The 26,713-nt window shown below is 47.3% G+C and overlaps 1 protein-coding gene across 1 annotated transcript in view; it reads left to right on the top strand.

Moving 5' to 3' along the window:
• Window positions 1-3,666: 3,666 nt before the first annotated feature.
• The window catches only part of ttll7 (tubulin tyrosine ligase-like family, member 7), a gene marked incomplete at both ends in the record, with an annotated part of 68,946 nt that continues 45,899 nt past the window's right edge, over window positions 3,667-26,713 (top strand). Inside the window, 8 exons of the mRNA XM_079739320.1 lie at window positions 3,667-3,691; window positions 4,665-4,793; window positions 7,752-7,873; window positions 11,992-12,059; window positions 12,476-12,634; window positions 16,924-17,140; window positions 19,441-19,605; window positions 25,209-25,367. Coding sequence (XP_079595446.1) covers window positions 3,667-3,691; window positions 4,665-4,793; window positions 7,752-7,873; window positions 11,992-12,059; window positions 12,476-12,634; window positions 16,924-17,140; window positions 19,441-19,605; window positions 25,209-25,367 — 1,044 coding nt within the window. The remainder of the gene's footprint in view (window positions 3,692-4,664; window positions 4,794-7,751; window positions 7,874-11,991; window positions 12,060-12,475; window positions 12,635-16,923; window positions 17,141-19,440; window positions 19,606-25,208; window positions 25,368-26,713) is intronic.

Genomic DNA, 26,713 nt, shown 5'->3' with positions numbered 1-26,713 from the left:
GGAGTATTACATAAAAGCCCCTTGGGATATGAAGTGGAAGGATTCTTTGTTGTCATTCAGAATTAGAGAGATTACCGTTTCAGATCCCATTTTGGGTCAGAGTTAAGTTGTAATTACTTATAGTGATATTTCTACCAACTGTATTGGTATTTCTACACGTACTGCATATTGCTACATTACTACACTAAACCTCTTTTTGTAGTTATATATATTGCTGTTATGATTATATATATATATATATATATATATATATATATATATATATATATATATATAAGAAAAACTAGAGTTACATCAATATCTAAACACATTTTGTTTAACTTATGAATAACGTATGCTCTACTACATACATGGTGCAAGTGACTCAGTGACACAAAAAATACATTTGTGTTGAGAACATACAGTATAGCACTTATCCTGACAGACAAGTGGGCGATTGTTGTGCGATAAGAGGCCAGTGATTACGAGGTGATGCAGATGTGCAGTGAATCCTATCACAAAGACTTCTTTCTCTACAGTTTGACCAAAGGGAAACCCATTAGCTCAGCATTCAAGATATGCAGTTTTACACAGCCTGCCGTTTGCCGCCATCTGTTGGGAAAATACCGTAACTACATATGACAATTTTTTTTTTGATCTTTGGTTTACCAACTGCTTTCATGGTCGTTGGAGACTATGGGGTATGGGGTTTTGCATTGGGGTGGGGTTAGGCGTTAAGGCCTATTAGGATGACTGATGTAGGTAATTCATTGACAAATATAATAACTATGAGAGGAGTTTGTCATTAAATCACTGAAAAAAATCTTTTTTCAATTGACAAAAATACATTATTATCTATAGAAATTGGAAATAATATATATCTTTAATCAACTTGAATCATTATGAGCATTCTGCTGATGTATCTTTTTTATTTGCTTATGATCAAAACTTCACTATCTTGTGGCCGAATACGGAAATACTGTCAATACTGTAATACCGATTTTAAAAAACAGTACAGCTTTTTCATGAGCATTTAGTAAGAATATTGTATGTTGTATGTCCTGGCACTTAATGTACGCATTTATTATATGCTGTGCGTCCTGGCTCTTAAAAATAGTACTTAGCATTGTGTAGCTTCTTATCCTAGATATCTTGCTGTATACGTAGAATGGGTACACCTGGCAATTGTAAATGCTTAGCACTTGTTTCTATGAATATCTTTATTGTACCGACAGCGATATATTCTTTCTCTTTCTTCTGACAAATGTACTTATTGTAAGTAGCTTTGGATAAAAGTGTCTGCTAAATTCCCCTAAATGTAAATGTATTATGCATTTCCTGTTTCCACATTCAAGTTCAGATCAACTTTTGCCTCACAAATCACGTTATGTATAATAGGTCTGTAACCCGGAGATGGCAGAAAATGCTGTATTGACAATTATTTAAATTTTTACATAGGAAAATTGGAACAGTGGAATGTTATTTTATTCATTATATATATATATGTTTTACATCAACTGTATTATACCGTAGCCGATCGTACAACAGACAATATCTACATACTGAAGTCACCAAACATTCTCGGCAATGCGGTTTTATATTCAAGCATATAGTACTATAATTACACTGGTCATTCTTATGTAAATGAAATACCGCTCGCTGTAATTCATTGGTTTGATGATAATTATATGGAATTGCATATGATATTATTAATATTAATCTGGCCTGCTTACCAAAAAAAACAATGGTCAAACAATTAACTTGAATTCGTTCATTGAACTAGGCATGACTTTTATAATGTAAAGCCCTGACCCCTGTAGACAAAAAAATGTTGAAAAATCATGCTTTCTTACATCATATCTTATCTTAAATCCTATCGCAAGCGTATGGTAAATAAAATGCAATAAAAAATCGAAGTACCTGCCCACCCAAAGGTCCTATGGGCCTATAGACTCAACATGCACCGCTTCCTGTACACAGGCCAACAGTACCCATGTCCCATGTCATAAGGGTGGTGGTGGTGGTAGTGGTGGCCCACTGTCAGCAGCCTAGTGTGGCACTTCATCATTCATCATTCTCTCCATCCACCAGCCCCACACGCCCTCTTGAACTCACCCGAGTGTCTGTCCTCTCCCAAAATCAATAGCTCCTTCCTGGGAGAGAGATACAGAGAGGGTACGCGGCCACCCTGGGGGCGCGCGCGGGGGTTTGGGGGGGGGGGGGGCTAGCCAAGCGATCCGGCATTGTGATTGGATTGTTTCCCCAATTCCCAGATTTGTCAAGCCCACGTTAATCCAATCGATAGAGAGGTTTTGCTTCTGTGTTTGAGTGTGTGTGTGTGTCTGTGTGCGTGCGTGCGTGTGTTCGTGCGTGCGGAATCCAGCTTGCACCCTTCGCTGCGGTGTGTTCTGCGTGCACACATGTGTGTTGATGCGCTGCGATGAAAGATGTCGATTGAAGCGGTGAGGGTCGAGGCCTTCGTCACCAGAGGCTGCTGTTGCCCTCCTTGCCGAATGAAGCCTGTGAGGCATCGTGAAACCACGTCTTCTAGTAATTTAAAACCGTATGCAGGGGTTTTTACTTTGCACTTTCATATTCACTGGAGCATACATGGATCAATGAGGAGGAGCAGGTTTTGGCCTCTTGCGCCGTTTGATCCATCAGATAGACCCCCGCAACAAAGGTGCACATCATTGAGAGATCATTACCTACCAAGGTTAGTTGGGAAAAGTAGACGAAAAGTTTCTTAAGCTGATGCCCGCCAGCTTTTGACTGTTGCTGATAGTTTTTCAATGTAAATGCACCAGCCCTCCTTCCACAAGCCTTGCTGTAGGCGTGCTTGTCATAGAGCCACTGTAAAAGAACAAAAAAAAACACCATCTGTTGGTAGAAACCGAGGCATACAGGGACCCACACAGCCGACACAAGCACGGGACACAACCGAAAAAAGGCGACAGAGCTTTTTTACCTGACAACCACATTCATATTTATCCAAGCTGCCATCGAATACTAATTGGTCCGGTTGACACTGTGCAACGTCAGAATATTCCATTAGGATTAGAGGAGCGGTGCTGACGGTGAAGCTGAGGAAGAGGAGGAGGATGTGCTGGAAGTGGACCCGGCCTAGGTGCATCCACCACAAAGCGTGTCCACCCGCAGTCCAAACGCAGACCCCCGGTCCACACAAGTGTGCCAACTGCAGTTAATTCCCCCGCGGCCCATCTCCCATCCACCTGTTATCAGCTGTTGTCAGCGACTGTAAATCCTCCTCCTTTTCGCAACTGTAAAACGTTTTTTAAATCTCCTCTTCCTCTGCCTATTTCCCAGGGTTCTTTGTCCACATGCGTAGGTCGGCTGGCCCGTCTTTATCAGCACGCGAGCAGTGGCTGCAGGCATCCTTGAGAGGGTCCTTCCACGCCGCCGCCGCCGCCGCCGCCGCCGCCGCCGCCGCCGCCGCAGCTCTGAATGCGGCCGGGAGACGCTGGTCCAAGGCACAGATGACCTAGCGGGACGCCTGGAGAGTCCCGACAGGGGAATCTAACTAAGGGGTGGGGGGGGGAGAGCGTTGGAAGAGAGAGAGAGCGAGAGAGAGCGAGAGAGAGCGTGGTGGGGCCGCTGTGATCGGCTTTGAAGGCCCACCCGCAAAGTGTGGCAGCCAGGTCGGCCTTTAATCCCCTGGGGCCGGAGATGCCCCCCCCCCTCGCTGATGGAGGTAAGTGGGGGTAATATGGTGATTTCCAAAGGAACTGAATCAGGGTTGCCCGGACATCAGGGCTTATGGTCCGGCGAACAACCCTAATACACACGCATATGTTCAAAAGACACACATTGGACACACACGCACACACATGGACACACACACACATTGCGCGTACCTGCGTGCACATGCACAAACAAACAACGTAGTATTAGTTAAAGTTACAGTGTGTTACATTAACACATACATTTCAATTTCAGTACCCATTTAAAATGGGTACTGCAAAATACCAGCCACGACGAGTTCCTGATCCGCAATTCATTTACTGTTTTCAAATTATAAAGCAGCACAGTTGGCATCCGTCTTTGAATCCTTCTGGGCTCTAAGCTGTCACCATCTTTCAAATGCAACTCCAAGATGTACAGCTTTTTAGCACGCCTCTGAACATCTCTTTCGAAAGGGACGAGGCTTTTTAGGTCAGGTAGAATCTAGTGCAATCTCAGAAGATCCAGTTTGTTTGCTTGCTTCCATTGCAGCACGCTGTGTTTGTGTGCCAATTTGTTTCATATCTGGCAACCCGGGTACTTTGAGAACAGTGAGATCAGACGGGCCAAAACTAAAAAGAACCGTCCGACCCGAACAGAGATGACAACAATCTGGCTGTCCTATAGTGTTGTCGTAAAAGCCAGTATTTTGACCTAGCATGTTTCCGGACATGTTACTGGTCATTTCATGACCATTTTACAATTTAGTACGGTCAAATTGTGAATAAACAATACAACGAAAGACAAAGGAAAAACGAAAAATAAAATTAACTTTCTACGTCGTCGCCTCTGGTCACACCAACTAAACGCTGATTTAGCTGTACCTATATATTTACATTTAGGACGTTTAGCTTACAGTAAGTACATTCGTCTCAACATATTGCTGTCGGTACAGTAAACTTCATCTGTTACCTCACCACCCTCCCCCCCCCACCGTACAACAGAGGGTCCCGGAGCGCCCCCCCTGAATGGGTCGGCCGGCCCCTTCAAGCCCAGCGGGACGAGGAAGAACCTCAAGAAGAAGAAGAAGGGCACCATCACGGCCAACGTGGCCGGCACCAAATACGAGATTGGTACGTGTGCTCCTGTCTAGCTGGTGGAGCCTGGTATTAACACTGACGGGGTCCTCGGGTTCCATTCATAAAAAGGTCCACCGAATGGCATTCAGTATCGCCTACGTGAGGCCCTTCTATTTGTGTTGCTATGAAGAGAGGTTAAGTAATCGTTGGTATGAAGATGAGAAAAAAGATAAAGAGAATAAAGACGAGAGCTTAGTTCAAGTGATCCCCAATAAATGGTGAGGGCCTGGTTGAAGTTGAAGAAAGGCATCGCCCGACGGGAACTAGTCCGTCCCTCGATCCACCACAAGCCGATGTAATCTGGTCTCAATGCCGGCCCAACAATGGCTGCTTAAAGGAGGCCGCTCCTGTGTGTAATATCCTAAACAAGACATAATGGAGAGTAGCCACGGCCGTGCTCTGGGAAAGCGGTTCAGGTGGAGACAGCTCAGCCCTCAAGAAGATAAATAAATCTTTATCGAGGTAATTTAATTCACCCGTACGGTGGTTGTTGTATTTTCTGCTCGGTATTTTCTTCTGAAGGACCCCTGAAAGAGCAGAGTAAGCACTCCTCTATTTGGTGTGGCAGCAGCACTGCTCTCGAGGGTGAGGTGCTCCAAATAACCCCCCCCCCCCCCCCCCTGAAAAGTCAGCAGCGGCAGCTGGAGCCTTCCCGCCGGCCCGCCCGGCCGGCACCCCGGGCAGGCGGGCGGGACGGCCGAGCAGGCGAGGGTTTCTCGGCCTGTGAGAGGAGGCTCCCAGGGACCGTTCTGCGGGAGGACCAAGGCCCTCGTCAAGGTGATCAAGGAGGGCCATATGTAAGGCGCACGTCTCTTTGTTTGAGCCTTTTTGAAGATGGATATTAGTGCAGGGTAATGGGGAAATTAGTCAACTGTGTTAAAGATAAGTAATCTGCCTTGGATCAGGGGTTGGAGTCCCCCCCCCCCCCCCCCCCCCCCCCCCCCCCCCCCCCACCTGAGATAGTCTTCACAGCGAGGTGTATATTAAGTCTCAGGATCTCTAAAACCTAAAATAGCTATGCATCCCCCAATGTATATTGTCGTCTTTTTGAGCAAGCGCCAATGCCACAAAACCGCAGTGCTCGATCGTTGCCACGGTGAGCTCCTCGCCATCTTAAGTCAGCCAAGCGATATTTCTCTTTCCTTTAGGTTCGATAGATGGATGCCCCCTCTCGTCGGAGACATCTATTTCCCATTCAAGTTCCATCATGCATCATTAGGCCCCGATGTCGGCAGGTTTGCAGAGGCTTACAACAAATTAATTAATACCTCGTTTCGTTAGGGCACATATATTTTTCATTAGTCACCGAATAATGAATAGTCGCTGAATTAATGTCCAAACACGCCTGCCACCTATCTTTCATACTTTGGGGTTTCCAGTGGGATTTGAATGCATTACAGACCATTAATTGATCTTTCTGAGGAAAAGCATTAGTGTTGACTGCTCTGTGCTCCGCAGCCAGGCCCCCCGTTGGTAAATACGGCTCGGACGTTGTTTGATCTATGTCCTATGGAACCTTTTTCCCTGCTTCTGCATGCATAAACAGAATTCAGCCTGCCAAGTCGTGAAACACTGAGCTAAGGAGACTCCAAGGGGATCAGAGTTTTGATATGTGTTTTCGCATTGCCGTCCTGACAGCCAAAATGATCAGGTGCTTACTTGCGTGTTCTGGGAAAAATGGGGCTCATTCTCATTGGACGATTGTCTTAAAAGATAAATGATGCTGATTTTCACCTGTTCCTAAATGAGCATGTTCATGAGGTCATGTGACCTAGCATAATTGAGGCCCCCAATTTTTTTAACATTTCTGCTCAAAAACATTCAGAATTCTTTTTGCGGAAGTTATCTTTCCGTTCAAATAATATTTAGCAGAAGTGGCATTGGAGCAGTCTGCTGAAGTAAAAAACAACGACCAGGTGTTCACTGAAGCCGCACAGTGTTATTAAAAGGGGTTTATTTGAACTGGGATCCCGATAGACTGCTTGGCAAGGCCTAACTCTCCATGGAGTTTGAAGTGTTGATAGTAATACTAGGATCATGTCAGGTTTAATAATATCCAAACTGTTCTGAAGAGTCAGTTTGGAGAAGTCTAGAGACCGCAGCGTCCCTAAGGACTGTGGTACTTTGCGTTTACTTTTGATTTCAGTCATCGGCAGTGATGAAGCGTGCCATGCCTAAAATAAAAGATGTAGAATTTGAAGTTTAGAGTTGTAAAGATAACTTCTATATATCACGTGAAAGCATATCACGTGCATCCAACGATCAACCCACAAGAGCACTTACACGCACACGCACACACGCACATCTGGGAACCCACACACATATTTCCAGCCACTTAGCGTTGAAATACCAGTCAACCAGTCAAGAACTCTATTGCACTAATCTTCAGTCAAGAAGACTTGATGGAACAAAGCCTGTGTCAGAGTTGTGACTGATGCCCACTCAGTGTTACTCATCCTGATCAGTTATTCTAGACATGAGCCTCCCCAATCCTCATGAACCTTATTATGAGGCCTATTAATGCAATTTCTTTATGTTTATTGTTGTATAAATGCCTATAATGGATAGGCCTGAATTAATCTGATTGGAGTATAATATCAACGCAATTATACAAAGATCAATTTCTTTTTCATTTTTTTCCAACATAATCATTAGTCGAAGCCATGGAATTGGAATTGCATGGCCGAAACAGCATTGCTTATTTCTGCTTCGGCCAACCGATTGCGACTCGTAAGTCAACCCTACATCCCGGTAGAGTTCATCAAAATACAAGGATTTAAACTTGCGAGAAGTGCTCTTAGAAAGTCTGTACGAGCCTTTTGATCTGCAAATCTGCATTCTGAGCTGTTCTTGCAGGAGGACGATTGCCAAGGGTCACGGGGTCTCTGAATAAAAACAGCGTGCAGCGTGCCTGGGACTGTTTTAACCATTTTTTCTCTTGGCCCCCCCCAGTTCGTATAGCCATCAAGGAGATGGGCTACCTCAAGACCAGGCACGAGGACGAGACGGCCAACCTCATCTGGTGCGACTCGGCTGTGCAGCACGAGAAGATTGCTGAGCTCAGGAACTACCAGGTACCCTGTCCCCGCCGCAAGCCAATCAGGGAGCAGATACCGTTGAATCATTTGGGAGATGTTTTAATCCAAAGGGATTTACAGGGAATTCCGATACAGGTCATGAAATAGCAGGTTGTTGGGGGGGGGGGGGGGGGGGGGGGGGTTAGGGGTCTTTTTCAGGGATCCCTACGGGTTCGACCACGGACAGGGGCGTATGAACTCAGTGACTGAGTTGCACTGTTGGGCTGGGAGTCGAACGCATGCCTTTGCCCTTGATGTTTCTGAATCCGTCACCGGTTGACCGTTCACCTGGTTACCATGGATTTCAGGCATTCCCTTTCAAGCAATGAAATGTCACCTGGGGGAAAGTGATTGACATTTTACTCTCCTTTAAGAAGCACGGTACCACCAGCCATGGAAGATAATCCCCCATTGGGCCATCGGAGGAGACCGCCTGAATGAGCAGTAGATAGTCAGCAGCGAGTGTGATTGTGCAATTGTAAATGTGAGGCAGCACATTGTGCCAAAAAAGGAGCAAGTGCGCTATCTCACTCACTTCCCCCGGCTCTGTGAATCGAAAGGTCACAAGAGGATGTGAACAAGTTGTACCAATTCCTTTCGAGAGAGGGCGAGTGCATCGCCGTGGGGATGAAACACCACAGTAGAAACAGATTTCTAACGATTGAACGAAACATTGCGGGCGCTTTTAAACCCATGTTCCTTTTAAAAACCTCTTCCCTAAATCACCTTTCACCTCGGAGAGGGATTCTAAGTTTAACTTCTTTCCTTTTAAATACTCGGGCACTTAGGTTAGGATAAATATTGCAAGAAGTGTGTTGGGTTTCATGCACTCAGTGTTCTCAGTGTTGCAAATACCAATAGTGCTTTACGGCCACTGGCCTCGATAAGGCAGCTTGGATAGTGGGGATTGCACTGATGAGCCCATCGGGCTAGTATCGACAACACTTATCTCATGGATAGACTGATTAAACCTCTCATTGTCTCATGAGCAACTCTAACTGTAACAGACAGGTAGTCCTTACTGTGCCGTTAGTGATGCAATTATTTTTGTTTGCGCACTTGATTGGTTACCAATCGTGTCAAGGCCGACCAATCCTGAACGAGGGATCCTTTTTTGTTACACTAGGGTCTATGCGAGTATAGAGGCTTGCCACTTAGCCTCAAAGCCCTCGGCGTAATACAGGCTCAAGCTGGGATCCATGTCAGGGATTAACAGAAACATAATCAACCTTCTCATAACTAAGCCTTAGATTAGTTAAGATTGGAAAGTCATCTTTTCAATCACCACCTACTTGGCCCTTCTCCTCTGTATTTGCTGGGGTATAGTGAAGTTCATCCTTTTGCGACTGAGGGATTTTACAACAGTCATAGCTTGCGATTGATCAATGCATCCATGTAAGCCTAAGTGCCGCTAAGTCAAGCCAGCTTCATGCTTCACGTCTGGAATGGAGAAATGGAAAAATATATATGGGAGTTGACAGAGCTAAATTTAAAAAGTTTTGATTTCAATCTAATTCACCATGAAATGTTCCTGGCAGGGTTTGTCTAATTGAAATAAAATTGTGGCGATCAATAAATATCTAATTTGTAAAAAAATAAATTTAATGGGTACGACTGTGTACGAAAAATTCAACAGTCTGCAACGGACTACTGTAAGCTTGTACACATACATACAACAACATGTATGTTTTCCCATACATATGCAAACATCACTCAACCACTGTCATCAAAGGTACCCTCAATGCTTTCTGCTTCCTCTTTCAGGGAGCCATACTTTACGCCAGTTAACTCATGTGGATTGACGTTACACACTCTTGTACCCTTGACATTTTTTCAACTGATTACACATTTCTTGATGTGTAAAATTATACTTTAATTGGACAAACCCTGCCAGAAAGAACCTTTCATTGAGATTCGGAATTAATGATTTGAAATATTTTTAATTGATCTCCGTTACAACCTTTTCTGTTTTCTATGGTCAAGGCCTGAAGCAATAAGAAAAATAACTTTCTGTTTACACTGATACTATCTCTCTATATATACTATATATTTATATGTATATATAATTTATCACTTTTTGGGCCCGACTCCCCACCTTCTGTATCTCACCCTGGTGCCAGACCTGACTCTATACATCATGAATTACAACTCATCAGTTGTTTGTTCTGTGTGTGTGTATGGGAGATGCATAGAAAAATGGATAGGTGGTAAGGGAAGAGAGAAATGGTCTATGGCTCCCAGATGGTCCCCTCCCAACCATTCTAAAATATCCAGTGGCATTGCGTGACAGCAGTAGGCAGTAGACACTAGTAGGCATGTATGCTTTGCGATGAAGGCTTCACAGAGCACCGTGCATTTGCGTGTCGATGCGTTTTGTCGCAGTGACACAGAAGATCCTTGCTCCGTGCCACTGTTTGCCCATGTGGCCTTAAGCACAGAGAGAGCTTTCTAAAGTCTATGACGAGGAAAAACACTAGTTATATGAGAGGAAGTGACAAATCGACGTAGAACTGGAAAGGTGGACAAGACTGTTCTTTGTCTCAAGCCTCACTTGTACAGTATGTTGCTTTGGATCGAAGCGTCAAAATGAAAGACATTCCTAGCTGTAAGGGATCACGCTAATTACCCCCTAACCTTAAGTCAAACTTTACATTAGCCATTATATGACAATGTGCTCCACCCACCATATGTAAGGCCACATGAAAGTGTTTTTCACTCTTGCAATTATAACTACCCCATCGCTTATGACGTTCACGCCATTTACCTTACCCTCATTATAGCCCTGGGGGGAGATGTTATTTTCCTTGCCAGACAAAGTTGAGCTAGAGGGACAGGTTGGATTCAGAGGTGTGTGTGTGTGTGTAGTTGTGTGTATGTGTGTGTGGGTGTGCTAGGGCACGCACAACAAAGGCAGCTCCTGGTGGCCTGCGTGTGTTGACGTATTCATCTGCGTTTGGCCGTCACCGCCGTCTGACCTTCCCCCGCGTGCTACCAGCCGAACCCGGGGCCCCCGGGTCCCTCCTGCACGGCTCCATGTGTTTGCCATCCATCCTCAGGAGCCCCTATTGGATCAGAGCCGACACTAATGACGATTAAATCACACGCCGGTCGACAGAGAGGGCTGCTCGTTAGCTAGGCAGCAGGGCGAGCAGGGGGACCGGCCGCTGATTGGAGTTGGTTGAACATTATACAGATGGAAAACAACAATCCCAACGCATCGGCGTAATGGCCGTCTCTTCGCCGCTGCCGTGGTGTTGTGTGTGTGTGTGTGTGTGTGTGTGAGCGACCGGGTGCTTTGAAGGACGAGGAGAAGGAAATCCCCCACAACAATCGCTTTTGATTTCCTCTCGTCTTGCCACGTCTGGTCCTGGCGCGCTGTGAATTGTGCGATCTCTTTCCCTCCCCGAAATCCGTAATTAGGTCTGTCGGGTTTGGATGATTATCACAGATTTCTTCTTTTTTTTTGCACTCTAGCATTCATACCCCGCACTCACCACCGGCGCTCTTTCGCCTACATTTTTCGATGTTTTTTACTGTTGTTTATTTTTTTTTCTTCCCTCGCTGTGATTTACTCTGGAAGTTTGCTGTCAGGTTTCGGTTCATACAAGGCCTAATTAACGGCCCTGTTCTAGCTCATTCGGTCAAAGAATACAGAACAACACCGTTATTTCTGTGAGTTACACCACCACCACCAGCACTAACACCGCCCCTACCACCACCGCCCCCTTTCTACACATTCAAAGCAATTCATTCAACTGTCACTGCCTACAATCACAACGGCCCTCGATGCAGAACCAATTACCTCGGTCCCTCTGAGTTGAGATTGATTATATTTCCCCCCCAAACCCCCCCCTTTCCCTGTTGCCCTACCCAACCTTTATAAAAAAAAGAAATACGGGGAGAAAGGGGGGAAAGACATGGTATACTAAATTAGGGTTAGGAGAGGTCCCGGCCTCACCTTTTTATTTTGGGTCCGTAATTGGGCATAAATGTCAGGACGTCGTAGGCTCACTTCAGGTTGCCTTTAATGTGCTGGTTTCTACGGAGAAGCGGGGGTGGAATTGAGTGGCGTAATGGCCCTAACAACATTATTATGTCTGCCTGTCTCTCTGCAGAGAATTAACCATTTCCCTGGCATGGGCGAAATCTGCCGCAAAGACTGTCTGGCCAGAAACATGTCCAAGTAAGTTTCCCTAATCGGCTCGGGCGTATGCATGAGGTACGAGCGTCCACTGTTTGTATGCTAAACCCTGGTGCTTAGGCTGGCTGGTTGTGAGAAAGAAATGTGCTAACATGCTAAATACTGATCATATGGCTACTAGGATGTACACACTGGTAGATACGACACGGCAAGATCATAGGAATAAATACAGCGTTGTGATTTTCTACAGCGAAAGCAAGGTAATTGCCCAGAAGAACACCATGTGCAAGACACATTTTCCAATCTGAAACCGTGCAAGCCTTGTGTAATAGCACAAAGTGTAATGCATTTAAAGCATCTTCCACATTAACACGACGCCTCCACTGCTCTGGAGAACGGCGCGTATCCTGGTTGATCCCGCTTGCCCCTCTATCCCCGGGCTTGTTTTCCCCATGCAGGATGATCAAGTGCCAGCCTCAAGAGTACGGCTTCATCCCCAAGACCTGGATCTTCCCGGCCGAGTACACCCAGTTCCAGAACTACGTCAAGGAGCTGCGGCGCAAACGCAAGCAGAAGACCTTCATCGTCAAGCCCGCCAACGGAGCCATGGGCCACGGGTAGGTCTGCCGTCTACCATGTGTTCCTGAGGGGAAAACAGACACATTGGGATGACAGGAGGTCAATGTTACGGCTCAGACTGGTGCACTGAGACTCTGTTTGAATTGGAAGGGGGTTGCATCACATTGGGAGCCGGCGCTTCCATTCAAAGCATTAGAAGTATTGGGAAAAGGTGTGTCGTCGAGCAGTTTGCAGGACAAGAAAGGCCATGGGAGCCGGAGAATGAACCCGGCGGTGGTGGAACCGGAAGGAGTATGTGCACAAAAAATAACTAAATGAAAACAGGAATCTCTCTGACCCAGACACAGATGTCTGTGGAGAGAGAGAAAGGGCATGAAGGTCATTTAATGTAATACTTGAGCCGAATGGCTGCAGTGGCTCCCAGGACAGGATCCGTCCTATACCACACCTACCTTTCGCATAAATCAACATCTCTAGCACGTCAATGCCTCCAGGCCCACACACACACACACACACACACACACACACACACACACACACACACACACACACACACACACACACACACACACACACACACACACACACACACACACACACACAAACTTTAAGTCTGTGTCTGTCAATGGCTTCCTTGAAGGTCTCCGTATGTGATTAATGAACACTGACATGGACCAGACTATGAAACGGAGCAGGAAACTCCTGGAGCCCCTGGATCTGTCCAACGTGTCTCATGCTCTAAACGGAAAGGGAACAGTTGATTAGTGCATCATCAGCGTCAGTAGACGGATTCCTCCTCTCTGTGTGTCCGCTTTAATGTGTCCACCAGGATTCCTGTAGGATTCGATCTTCTAGATACTGCGCGAAAATGTTTCTGAGATGCAGGAAAAGCAATCATAGCACACCATAAAACTGCGCATTGATTTCTGTCAGATAATGTAATTTGTGAATAGCAAACAACCATCTGATAATGAGATGGACCAAACGAATTGCAATATTTGTGTTGCTTGTGAGTCCAACAAACACCAATGAATCTGAACAGAAGCAAGAGATGTTCTTTGTCTTGGGTTCTATCTGTCTGGTTGTCAACACAGTTCATCTTCAGGTGTGCCTGGCTATGCCTAATCTACAAGACAAACATATCAATGGAGGACAGAATTAAATGGGAAAATACAAATGCATGATGATCTCCCTGTTTTCTAATCAGGATTTGTAAACCTTGCAAATATGTTTCCTGTGGGCCAAGAAAGCTGCGGTGTATTTATTACAGGCACCAATAGGTGGTGGTATTGAAGTACAAATCATCCGGAGTCTTTTCTGTCTCTCTTTTTCGTTCTGCTCGAGTTTGTCCTTTCTGGTAAGCCTTATTTTTGTGCTCCATGATATACTGGGTTGCCTTTATTTATTACAATATAAAAAGCCACAGAACGATTGAATTATTGCAATAGAGTCGCAAAGTGAAAGATGATGAGTTTACCTCGACCACTCAACGGCATGCATCCCGCAAGATTAGATTTTTCTTTATTTTTTGCGCTCGCCGTGACGCAGCAGGATATTAAGTTATACCCGTCCTCTCACGCAGTTTATTTTTCTGCCGAGCGACTAAATGAAGTCATTGTTTGTGTCTGAAGCGTTGCTTGTGAGGAGAGGGACCAAGACCAAAAAAAAAGCTGTTAATTAAATAAAATGTTGGCGGTTAGACAGGGAAGAGCTTCTCTGCGACGTATTTAATAGAGGCGCAGGGATGGGTGTGGGGGGCGTGGGGGGGGGGGGGGGGGGGAGGCGAGTGGGCCGTGATCAACCGACAGCTCCGGCTCATCAATCATGTCACCAGCCGCCCCCTCCACTGGCCGCTAACTAGCGGCATTAACGGCCGGCGCGTCGTGGCTCAGGCCTTGAGAGGCGGCGCTCTCAGCGTCGGAGGCCACAGGCACCCATCAGCTTCCTGTCTGGCACCTGAACCCCACCCCCCCCCCCGTGTCTCCACCGCTCTCCCTGTTCCTGTCTGTCGATTGGCCTCCGATAAGGACACTGAACACGGTGCGGCGTGCGGCGACCGTGTGGCGGTCGTTTAGCCGCGAGGTACACCACGGCGGGAGGGGATGATTGATCAACCCTGGAGACAATGACCCCCCCCCACCCCCCTCAGATGACACCCGTCCCTCAGGCACTTCCACAAGTACTTATCACTCCTCACCCCCGCTCCATGAGTCCCTGAGCGGCAGGAAGTACCCCTAGCCCGACCTCAGATGCACCGCTCTCTGAACCCTGATTTAAATATTGCCTCTGCGAAGATCTTTTGGATAAATTGTGTACTTTCAGATTATTGGACTGATAAATGCTTTGGCAACAACAAATCAACGCCCTAATCTACTTTTATTTTTACATTTAGATACAGATCACGGTGCAATTATTAAAGCCAGGAAACCAAAATAACATCTTTGGCCAGGTGCCATGGTACGGTTAGATCACAAATAGTCATTTTTGAGTCAATACTTATTTGGCATGAATGTCTGTGTGTCTGAGTAGTCCAAGCTGTGTACACAACTAGTTTAACCCCAATCTGCTTTAGCTCTGAGCGATGCAGAAAAACTGGCTAAATGGCACTTTGAAAAACAAACCTTTCACTCAACTACTCCACTACTTGTAGACCTTTTCCCTCTCTCTCTCTTTCTCTTTTTTATGGGTAGCCAGAAGCCTGTGCATCATAATGCCTGAGTGACATTGACATGGGACCAAAGCAAATTAGTTAGCGTAGAGGTTGAAGAGAGGTCAGGATACTGGCTCCTGTTAACCAGGACCCAGGGTTTGAGAGGGAGAGAGGGCCTGTATTTGATGCAGTAGGCTGTTTGGAGTAAAGAATAAAGTTTGGCTTCCAAAAAAAAGGGGGAAACATTTTGATATCATCCAGATGCTGACAGTGCAGCTCTCAGACAAGCCCATGTTCTTTTTTTCTCATGAACATTTTTTTTATTTGCATTTTTATTTAAATCCAGACTCGGCGATAAACACTGTAACAAAACTTTGGATAGTTCGACAACGCACGGAGCCAAGCAGCTTGTTCTCTTTGGAAAAGACCTCAGGCGTGATTTCCTTTCTTATTTACATATGCTTTCAATAAGGTTTCTCTAAAGCATACGCGTCCAAGAGGAAGGGAAAACGCTGAGATGTCACGGAACCATGAGTCTGACCTTCGCATTGTTAGGAAAATGTCGAGATGAAAACTGTATTTAATCAATGAAATGAACTAAATTATTTCTGTTGCCTCTACCCTTTAACTCTACAGAAGCCTGACATCAAACTGTATTTTCATATGCAACAAAATCATCTAACAACAACTACATAATATTCTTCTTTGCAGTATCGCCCGCCACACATATAAGCACACTAATAGACCAAAACACATTTTGTGGAAGGGCTTTTCACACATACTGTCAGATACACACACACACACACACACACACACACACACACACACACACACACACACACACACACACACACACACACACACACACACACACACACACACACACACACACTGTCCATAGCTGTCAGAGGCTCGCCTGGCGGCCCTCTCTGCGTATGATTATTGAATTCGGTTATGAGCTGCCATCAATCATCTCCGCATTTGGAGACCAAATTTGACTGGGTGAGATAAGTCTGTCAGATTCGTTTTTTTGGAAACTGTTAATAAATAGAATTGTGTTGAAGTTCGGCTCTTGCCGGACCCCGTGACAAAAGCGTTTAAAGTCATACATCTGCCATGATAAATCATCTGCAACACGTATCAACGTTGCACTATGCAATCAACGGTTCACTTACACGTGCACTCGCTCTGCTTTCCGAAGGCATCCAACCATAGAGGCGCTTTCAGTGAACGTTCCCGTTACGAGCTGGCAGAAAGTTTTGCAATAACCCCGACGAGACAGACATGACAACAGCACCTGCATGTCGCGCGCCACACACACTCGTCACGCCGCTCCCCCAAGTCCTCCTCGCCTGCCACATGTCGTCAACACCGGAGGTTGAAGCCCGGAAACGCGACGCTTCTATACCGCTGGGGTCAATTCCCTTTTTTTACTTCTTCTCTTAGCAGCGATATATACAACGACAACGACGGAGCCATCAGTCAGTGTTCACGCTCCCCAGCTATGTGGCCATCTATCACTTTTTTAATTATCTTTTTTTTTTGTCTCATGTGCCATATTTTATTATGCTGCCGAAGACAACCCCCTCCCCCCACCTCCAGAGAGGATTAATAATAAATTATCGGTTGTCGTCTTCTTCTTCTTCTTCTTCTTCTTCTTCTTCTTCTTCTCCGCAGAATCTCGCTGATCCGTAACTGCGAGAAGCTGCCAGCCCAGGAGCACTTCATCGTACAGGAGTACCTGGACAAGCCCTTCCTCATGGAGGGCTACAAGTTTGACCTGCGTATCTACATCCTGGTCACATCCTGCGACCCGCTGCGCATCTACCTGTACGATGACGGGCTTGTGCGCATGGGCACCGAGAAGTACCACGCGCCCAGCGAGGCCAACCTGGTGGGGGCCGCACACACACACACACACACACACACACACACACACACACACACACACACACACACACACACACACACACACACACACACACACACGCGAAGGCACGCAGATGCATGGTAACGTACACGCACACACAAGCAAAGGCACAAGCACGGACACACACACACCCACATGCATGGAGGCCGGCAGGCAAGCACGCATGCACCCACACGTGCACAGACGTGCAGAGTCACATGCATGCATGCTGTCCATCTGGCAGGCAAATAGGTACGCACGCACGCACACACACACACACACGCACAAATGTACACAGTCGGACACACAAAGACAATTTAAATCATAGTGAAAATAGACGCTGGTATCTCCCATGCGAACACATTTGCATATAATCGGAGTAAAGCATCAGATCCCCGGTGTGAGCGAAGGCGGCGCGTGTGATTGGGTGTGCGTCGGATACAAAGAAAGTGCCCCGCGGTACAGTCACTCAACACATTCCCCCGTAATGGCCGCCTCCAAAGGGTTCCAGCCTGAACGCCGGCGCTGAATTATAGGCCCGTGAGCGCCTTCTCCGCCGAACCGCAGACACAGCCCGCCGGAATCCGAGCCTAATCGGAACACACGGTTCACACACACGTTGCACGGAACCGTCGCGTGCGGCATGCTCAAACACGCCATTCATATTCATAAGTGTACGCGCACGGCGTGCATATGGTCGGCACACGCAGCGTCTTGTAGCAGGCAGGCTGCCGCTGGTGTTTGCCTTGGGGGGGGGGGGGGGGGGGTTCGGGCACCTACTGGGCCTCAGTCCGTGGCAGACGATGCCACGCCGCAGCCCAGCGCCGCACATGCAGCGCCGGGTCTGTCTTCTGTCTCTGCTGTCGCTCGCAGTGTCCGTTTACCGTATCGCCACACACGGGGAACGATAGACAGAGACACACACACACACACACACACAGAAAGACGCACAGAGAGACACACAGAGAAACACACACAAACACACAGAAAGACACACAGACACACAGAGAGACCCACACAAACGCACACACACACACTCACACTGAAAGACATACACACACACGGAAAGACACATACGCAAACGCACTCATACAGAAAGACGCACGCACACACACACACACACACACACACACACACACACACACACACACACACACACACACACACACACACACACACACACACACACACACACACACACACACACACACACACACACACACACACAGAGACAGACAGGCAGACACACCAAAGCGAGTGGCCAGCTGTCGGATGGGGCACACACTGTGCTGTATTGCCTTACCCACTCGGTGACACATGATAGAGGGGAGACGTGCTTCTGGGATGGAGGCTCAATCCCCATCGGAGAGGGACTTCCAGACAGCCGCGCCAAACCCCCAAAAAACAAGATGGCCTCAAGGCGGTCAGGCCGTTATTACCTTGTGGGTCTTACACAAAGACCGGAGGCCATTGTGAGGCGCTTAATGGCGCTAAAAGGGGAGATTATACAAAGGGCAGCTTGAGTTTCAGCTAAGCAGCCATGTTGGGGCATTTGAGGTGTTTCCAACGTCCTTATGGTTCCCACAGAAAACGGCTGGGGTCATTTGTTGGAGGCCGTGGGGGGTGGTGGGGGGTTGACTGTGGTGGTGTTTAAGCGAACGCTTTACCAGCTGTTGTGTTAAAAAGAGAGGGCCTGGATACCGCCAAAGGTGAACTGGCAGCGGCATTGTGGGTCATTTTGCGATCGTCACACAATGTCTTTATCGGTGTCGGTGTGTATCGCTGCCGTTATGGCATGCTCAGCCGTCTATTGTTGTTGTAAAGGCAAGTTATCGAATCGACCCTGCAGGGTACCTGTGTTGAAGTGTGTCTTGAGTGTAACGGCGGTAATAAAGTCCAAGCTCCTCTTCAAAGGATTTCTTTCACAGAGGGCTACATTGCAGCAACCCACTTATGATTTTTTATTTTTTGTATGATTTTATTTTTTGGAAATGTTGCAGAACACTGAATACACTGAGCATACACTTAAACTAACATATCCATGTTATTTATTTTTTGTTTACATATACATACAAACAACAAATACATCCCACCCACCCCACCTACTTGAACATGCAGTACACTCACCTAGAATAACAGAAAAAAGGAAATGGATAAATAAATACAATTTAAGTAAAAATAGATAAATAAACTAGTAATCAAGGACACCACACTTCGCTGTGCCAAACGTCCTCTGATGATTGTTAACCAACCCTCTCCGTCTTTTCTCGTTTTTTCCCCAACAGAGCCAGCTCTACATGCACCTGACCAATTACTCGGTCAACAAACACAACGAGAACTTTGAGCGCGACGAGACAGCGGACAAGGGCAGCAAGCGCTCCATCGGCTGGTTCACCGAGTTCCTCCGTGCCAACCATCACGACGTGGCCAAGTTCTGGGGCGATGTTTCTGTAAGAACACACGCGCGCACACTCCTACACACAAATGTGGACACACGTGCACAAATGTAGACGCAAACACGTATACAGAAACGTATGCAGACACGTTTGCGCACGCAAGCACACACGCACACAAGTGCAGACGCACACACACATACACACACACACTCACACATGCACAATCACACTCACCTCACACATTATAAAAAATCACACACACAGACACACACACACATAAGACAAACTCTGACACACACGGAGATGCAAAGAAACACACTCACCCACACATACATGAGACACACTCAGACACATGCAGACGTACAGAGACACACACGCCAAAGACACACACCCACACACAGTCCTCGTTAAAAGACACAGACCCCAGCGGCCCACACACACACACTACCTACAGTATACATTCCAACACCCGCCAAGCTTTTGACGGCTTCTGTTATGACAGCAAGTCGTCGGGCTTCCGCGCTTTGTTTAATTTCACTAAGAGCCACGGTGTAAACAACAAAAATCCCCGCAAAGATCACCTCCCCGCTGTCTCTTCTCCGCTCATATTTATTTATCGTGCAAGCCTTGGCCCATTCCTTCACACAACGTGAACCTTGCGAGTCTCTCTCTCTGTCGCTCTGTCTCTCTCTCTCTGTCTGTCTCTCTCTCTCTCTCTCTCTCTCTCTCTACCTCTCTCTATCTCACTCTACCTCTCTCTCTCTCTCTTTCTTTCTCTCTCTCTCTCTCTCTCTCTCCCTCTCCCTCTCTCTTTTTCTGCTCGTCCTCGCTTCTGTTCTTTTGTCTTCGCTCCATTCATCTCTCTCTATCTCGTTGTCCGCTGTTTTCCCTCCTGTTCGCCACGCTTGTTTTTGTTCTAATACCGACCAATTAATTCATCTTATTGCCTCTCTCTCCCCCAACTCTCTCTCTCTCTCTCTCTCTCTCTCTCTCTCTCTCTCTCTCTCTCTCTCTCTCTCTCTCACACTCTTTCTCTCTCTCACTCGCCCTCTCTTTCTTTCTTTCCTTCCTTGTCTCTCTTTCCACAATGTTCTTCACACTCTCCATGCTCTTCCTCTCTCTCCCTCCACACTCTCCCTCTCGGCTCTTCTCTCCTCTCTCTCCACTCTCTCGGTCCTCTCTCCCTCTCCAAGTTCTTCCTCTCTCTCTTTCCTTGCTGACCCTGGCCCTTTGTCTCTCTGCACTCTTTGATTTCCAGGTCCCCATGGTTTTCATGCTCTTTGCTCTTGGCCTTTCACAACATGCCACAACAATTTATTCACACTGATTTAAAGTGTTTGCAGGGCCATTGTTTCTCCTTGTTAGGTAACCTTTTAATGCTGCTCCTCCTCTCCTCTCTCTCATCCTCCTATCTCCTCATCCTTCCTTTCTCTCCTCTCCTTCTCCATCTCCTCTCCTCCTCCGGTTTGCTCCTCTCCCCTCTCCTCTCCATCTTCTCTGCTCCTCTCTTCACCATTCCTCACTTTTCCTCTTCTTATGTTCCTCCTCTCCTCCTCTCCTCTCCTCATTGCGTCTCCCTATCTCGCAGCACTCATTTGCACCAATCAATCCCACTATCATGGACCTCCTCTCTTCTCTGCTCTCCTCTCTCCTCCCCTCTCCCCTCTCTCCTCCCCTTTCTCCTCCTCTCTCTCCTCCCCTTTCTCCTCCTCTCTCTCCTCCCCTCTCTCCTCTCTCCTGCTCTCTCTGCTCCCCTTGGTGCTCCTCTCTCTCCTCCCCTCTCTGCACCCCTATCTCCTCCGGTCTCTCCTCCGGTCTCTCCTCCGGGCTCTCCTCTGGTCTCTTCTCCCCTCTCTGCTCCCCTCTCTCCTCCCCTCTCTCCTCCTCTCTCTCCTCCCCTCTCTCTTCCCCTCTCTCCTCCCATCTCTGCTGCCCTATCTCCTCCCTTCTCTCCTCCACTCTCTCCTCCCATCTCTGCTCCCCTATCTCCTCCCCTCTCCTCCCCACTCTGCTCCGCTATCTCCTCCCCTCTCTCCTCCCCTCTCTCCTCTCTCCTCCTCTCCTCTCTCTCCTCCCCTCTCTCCTCTCTCCTCCTCTCCTCTCTCTCCTCTCCTCGCTCCGCTCCCCTATCTCCTCCCCTCTCTCCTCCTCTCTCTCCTCTCTCTCCTCCCCTCTCTCCTCTCTCCTCCCTTCGCTCCTCCTCTCTCTCCTCTCCTCGCTCTGCTCTCCTCTCTCCTCCTCTCTCTCCTCTCTCCTCCTCGCTCTTCTCCCCTCTCTCCTCCCCTCTCTCCTCCCCTCTCTCCTCCTCTCTCCTCTCTCTCATCCCCTCTCTCCTCTCTCTCATCCCCTCTCTCCTCTCTCCTCCCCTCTCTCCTCCTCTCTCCTCTCTCTCATCCCCTCTCTCCTCTCTCCTCCCCTCTCTCCTCCTCTCTCTCCTCTCCTCGCTCTGCTCCCCTATCTCCTCACCTCTCTCCTCCTCCCTCTTCTCTCTCTGCTCCCCTCTCTCCTCCCCTCTCTACTCCCCTCTCTCCTCCCCTCTCTCCTCCTCTCTCTTCTCTCCTCGCTCTGCTCCCCTATCTCCTCCCCTCTCTACTCCCCTCTCTCCTCCTCCCTCTCCTCTCCTCTCCTCTCTCTGCTCTCCCCTCTCCTCCCCTCTCTCCTCCTCTCTCTCCTCTCTCCTCCCCTCTCCTCCCCTCTCTCCTCCCCTCTCTGCCGGTGGCACGTCTGCACCCCTGCTCGCGTGTCGATGCCCCTCCTTAAACCCTGTTCACCTCCACCTGGCTGCCTTTCTGTCCGCCCCGACTGTATTCTTCAACCTCTTGCTTCACCTGGAGGAGTTTCACCTCTGCTGCCCTCCTTCACGTTGTTCACACTCCTTCTCTGCTCCCTCCTTTACCCTCTTGCCCTCTCTATACTTCCGTTCCGTTTCCTCAGTACCTCCCTGGTCTCCCTCTCCCTTTCTCCGTCTCTGTCTCTCTTTTTCTCTCTCCCTTCCCTTGTCTTGTCTTTTGTAATCTCGTTCTCCCTTACGACCTTCTCGCAAGTCGTGGGACGCTAATGGCTGGTCCTGGCCAAGACTCTCCACCCCCTCTCCTGCTGTCTCTACCCCTCCCTCTCAGTTTATTCCCCTCCATTTTAACTCTCTCCTTCTTTAAGTAGCTGTTTCACTTTAGTTCTGAGCACTGTCCAACAGGGATGGCTTCGCTGTGCTTTGTACTCCAACTCTCTCTCTCTCTCTCTCTCTCTCTCTCTGTTGCTGTCTTAGTCCCACCCTTCTTCACCTTTCATCTTCGCTCTTTCATTTTGGATTCCATACTGATCCAACTGGCTGTCTTTGCTCTTTGTTTTGTGCCAGGGGCATCAATGTGAAGGTTTGGTTTGCCAGAATAGCGTCTGTCTTGAGAATCATGTATGTGTATGTAGGTATATATGGGTGGGAATAGGCTGCAGAACGTCTTTGATATCTAGGTTATTGACCCTGATTGCAGCGCAGGCCTGGAAGCTGGGAAAACAAAACATATGATGTTCATTGTCCATTGTAATCTAACACTGCAGATACAAAAATTATCACATGATGTTTGATAAAACAAAAAAGACCAAAAAATAACTAGTGCAGTGGAGTTGAGAACACACTATAAATTGCATAAAAGCCCACCCACATGATTCATCCAACACTGCTGTGCGCGGTGTGGTTATAATTATGCATGTCGATCGCACTCACACCACTCTTTACCTCAGTACCATTTCAATTTCATTTAGCCCAACCAGGGCCTCAAGGGGGCCAAAACAACAAACAGAACAAAAACAACACCAAACACTAGAAGCTGTCGTTAATTTGCATTGGTGTGATCATTAATTCACTGGATGAAGATGGACGATTTTTTTTTATTATCTTTCTAAGTTAATGGTGTGGTGTCAGGTAGGGGTGGGGCAAGAGTTAACATCGGACTCTCTCCCTGGATTACTCACTCACTCTTTGTCCGTGTCTTTGTTTCACATCGTACATTGGCGCATGACAACAAATGTCGGTCAGTATAGTGTAGAGGGAGGTTACGGCAGTAACAATAAGGACAGACACACACACACACACACACACACACACAGACACACACACACACACACACACACACACACACACACACACACACGCTAGAGGCTTAGGCATTAAAGCAGGCAATAGGAGAAGTTTGTAGTGGGCAGCCTCCGAGACCTTTGGGCAGATGGACAGGTGGGTGGAGGTATGTTAGAAATAGACAGAGAGAGGAAGGGGGGAGGGGAGAGAGGGAGAGAGATGGGGGGAAGCTGTGCGCTGTCTTATCAGGCAGGGGCCAGGCTGCCCCTACCCTCCTCTTTCTCCACACCCAGCAGACAGACAACGCTGGGCAGACAACAGGCTGAACACACTGGGCTGGCCTCTACATGGGAAAGGGGTCTCTTTACACAGTGTGTGTGTGTGTGTGTGTGTGTGTGTGTGTGTGTGTGCAGCACGCAGGGGGGATGTGGGGCAGGGGGTGTGTGTGTTTACCCCAGATAAATAGTTGGAGGAATTGGGCAAGTAATGAGGGGCAGTGACATGGCCACTGAGCCGGAGACGGACACACACACAAACTAAAACACACACACACACACACACGCACACAGCTGTAGTATGATTGCTGAGCATCTACCCGTACAATCCATCTCCAGAATCGCCTACGAGCATCCTTGTGTGTGTGTGTGTGTGTGTGTGTGTGTGTGTGTGTGTGTGTGTGTGTGTGTGTGTGTGTGTGCGCATGCGCAGTTGTGCACACCCGCCTGTAATTTAGCAAATGTTAATTTATCAAGCCTAATATAATTGTGGATTTATTATATGTCGGTGATGTGCAGTTCTGCTGCTGAAAGGTTTATCTGTACTTATTACAACTGCCGGGAGAAGATCTAATAAAAGTGTTTGCCGTTAGTTGTAATAGGCTTAAGAGGCATATCTGCGCTAGCTGTATCACCAGCAAGTTACCCATAGACTAGAGCTAGATCTGCATAGGCTCATATGGTGATCCAAACCAGGTGCTTTAAATTAGAGCCATTACAGCGATATCAATGACTACATAGTACTAGCAGATATACTCAGACGCTCATATTCTCCCCTCTCGCAAGAGTCACTTGATTTTAACATGGCCATCTTTATAAAGGTCACACCATAGCACTTTGTTGCAGCAGATAATAGCACTACAAGTCGCGGGCAGGTTTGCGTAGGAACAGTACATTTCATATTCATTGTCCACAATCTTGCATAAGAGCACTCTCAATGACACGGAAAGAAAGGTTGGTATTTGAACTATTCCTACTATGCATTTGGTTGTTCTACAAAGAGGCCGTACCAGGTTGCAATGAACTCTCTCCGGCTATGCCCTTGACTACTTCAAATATAAAGCAAATATCCTGGCCAAAAAAAAAAAAAACTACTCAACTACAGATACCTACAGCGGTTGCCATGCTTTCCTATTGCTACTCTGTCTGGTACAAACACACTCACAGGAAGTGTTGCACACTCCCCAGTATTGATTGTATACGCTTAGCTTGTTCTCTGCCTCATCTATTACTCACTGTGGATGAAGGTGGAGGCCATGCACTGACTAGATGTACATGTGTGTGTGTTTGTGTGTGACCCCCCCCCCCAGGAGCTGGTGGTCAAGACCTTGATCGTAGCCGAGCCCCACGTTCTGCATGCGTACCGCATGTGTCGCCCCGGTCAGCCACCAGGGAGCGACAGTGTCTGCTTCGAGGTGCTGGGCTTTGACATCATCCTGGACCGCAAGCTCAAACCGTGGTTACTTGAGGTAAGGCTCATTTCTCCACTGTGTGTGTTTGATTGTTTGTGTGTGTGCGGTGTGTTTGTTTCATTGTGTGTGTGTGATTGATTGTGTACAGCGTGCACATGTATGTATGTGTGTGTTAATGCATTCAAGCTTCTGACTGTGCGAGATCGAGTTTATGGGAGAACACAAAAAAAGCTTTATTTATGTTTGTGTGTATGTGTGTCTGTGTGGTATTTGGAATAGTGGAAGGAGGAATAGTCGTCTCTGTAGAGCCATGCGTGACGACCCAATCTCTTTTACACATTGTTCGCAAGTTATTTTTCCCTCATTTCTATTTCAATAGCATTGTCTCCAAGTATGTTATTCTAATATATTCATAATGTTAGTGTCTTTAGTTTTCTAATATGAAAAGAACCCCCCAAATTAAAAACCATAATCACAAATAAATATAAAATTAATGATGTGTTTATTTAACACACAAGTAGGCTGTGTGTGTGTGTGTGTGTGTGTGTGTGTGTGTGTTGGCCAATCAGAGAGAATGGGTTTAAACTCTGGGCAGTCTCACCTCTGGACGGCGGTGGGGAGTGACAAGGGCTCGTAAAACGCTGTGACACGCCAGCGGCGGGACGGGGGCAGACGCTGCCGCCACACAAACACATAAACACACGCTGATTTGCTTACACACTCCTGCTGTGTTTGTGGAGCGCACACACACACACACACGCACATGCATACGGACGCTCGCACGCAAACACACACGGGTGGACACACACACATGTACACACACGTATGTACACACACACACACACACACACACACACACACACACACACACACACACACACACACACACACACACACACACACACACACACACACACACATACACACATGCACACATGCATAAGAAAGCTTTTTTTTATTCCTGTTCTCCCACAAAGATGATCTCACACACAGTCAGAAGCTTATACATGCTTGCATGTATAAACGCTCAAACAATCACAAAATATAACCCTTCTCATAAAAAGTATGTAAGTAAGAGTCAGAAGAGGCACATAAATACAAACACATACACACACACACACATACACGCACATACACCATAGCCCTTTTATTCCTTAAATCCCATAAACATCAGCTCACACACAATCACAAGCAAGCATGCATACACCCACTCAAACACATATGTCAACCTACAAACTCATATATACATACGTACGAGTACCAAGGCAGGCTCCAACACCCTTCAAAGGCTACGGAAATATAGGTCAGGGCTTTCGGATTGACTAGCAAGAGAGCTTTCCTTTCCTCTCTCTCACTCAACCTCTCCCTCTCACCCAACTTCTCTCCCTCCCTCAACTGTCAGT

The sequence above is a fragment of the Pollachius pollachius genome (assembly GCF_949987615.1).
Source record: "Pollachius pollachius genome assembly, chromosome: 7".
NCBI lineage: Eukaryota > Metazoa > Chordata > Actinopteri > Gadiformes > Gadidae > Pollachius > Pollachius pollachius.
Note: the sequence above shows the minus strand (reverse complement) of the source record. Positions and strands in the feature narration are given on the sequence as shown.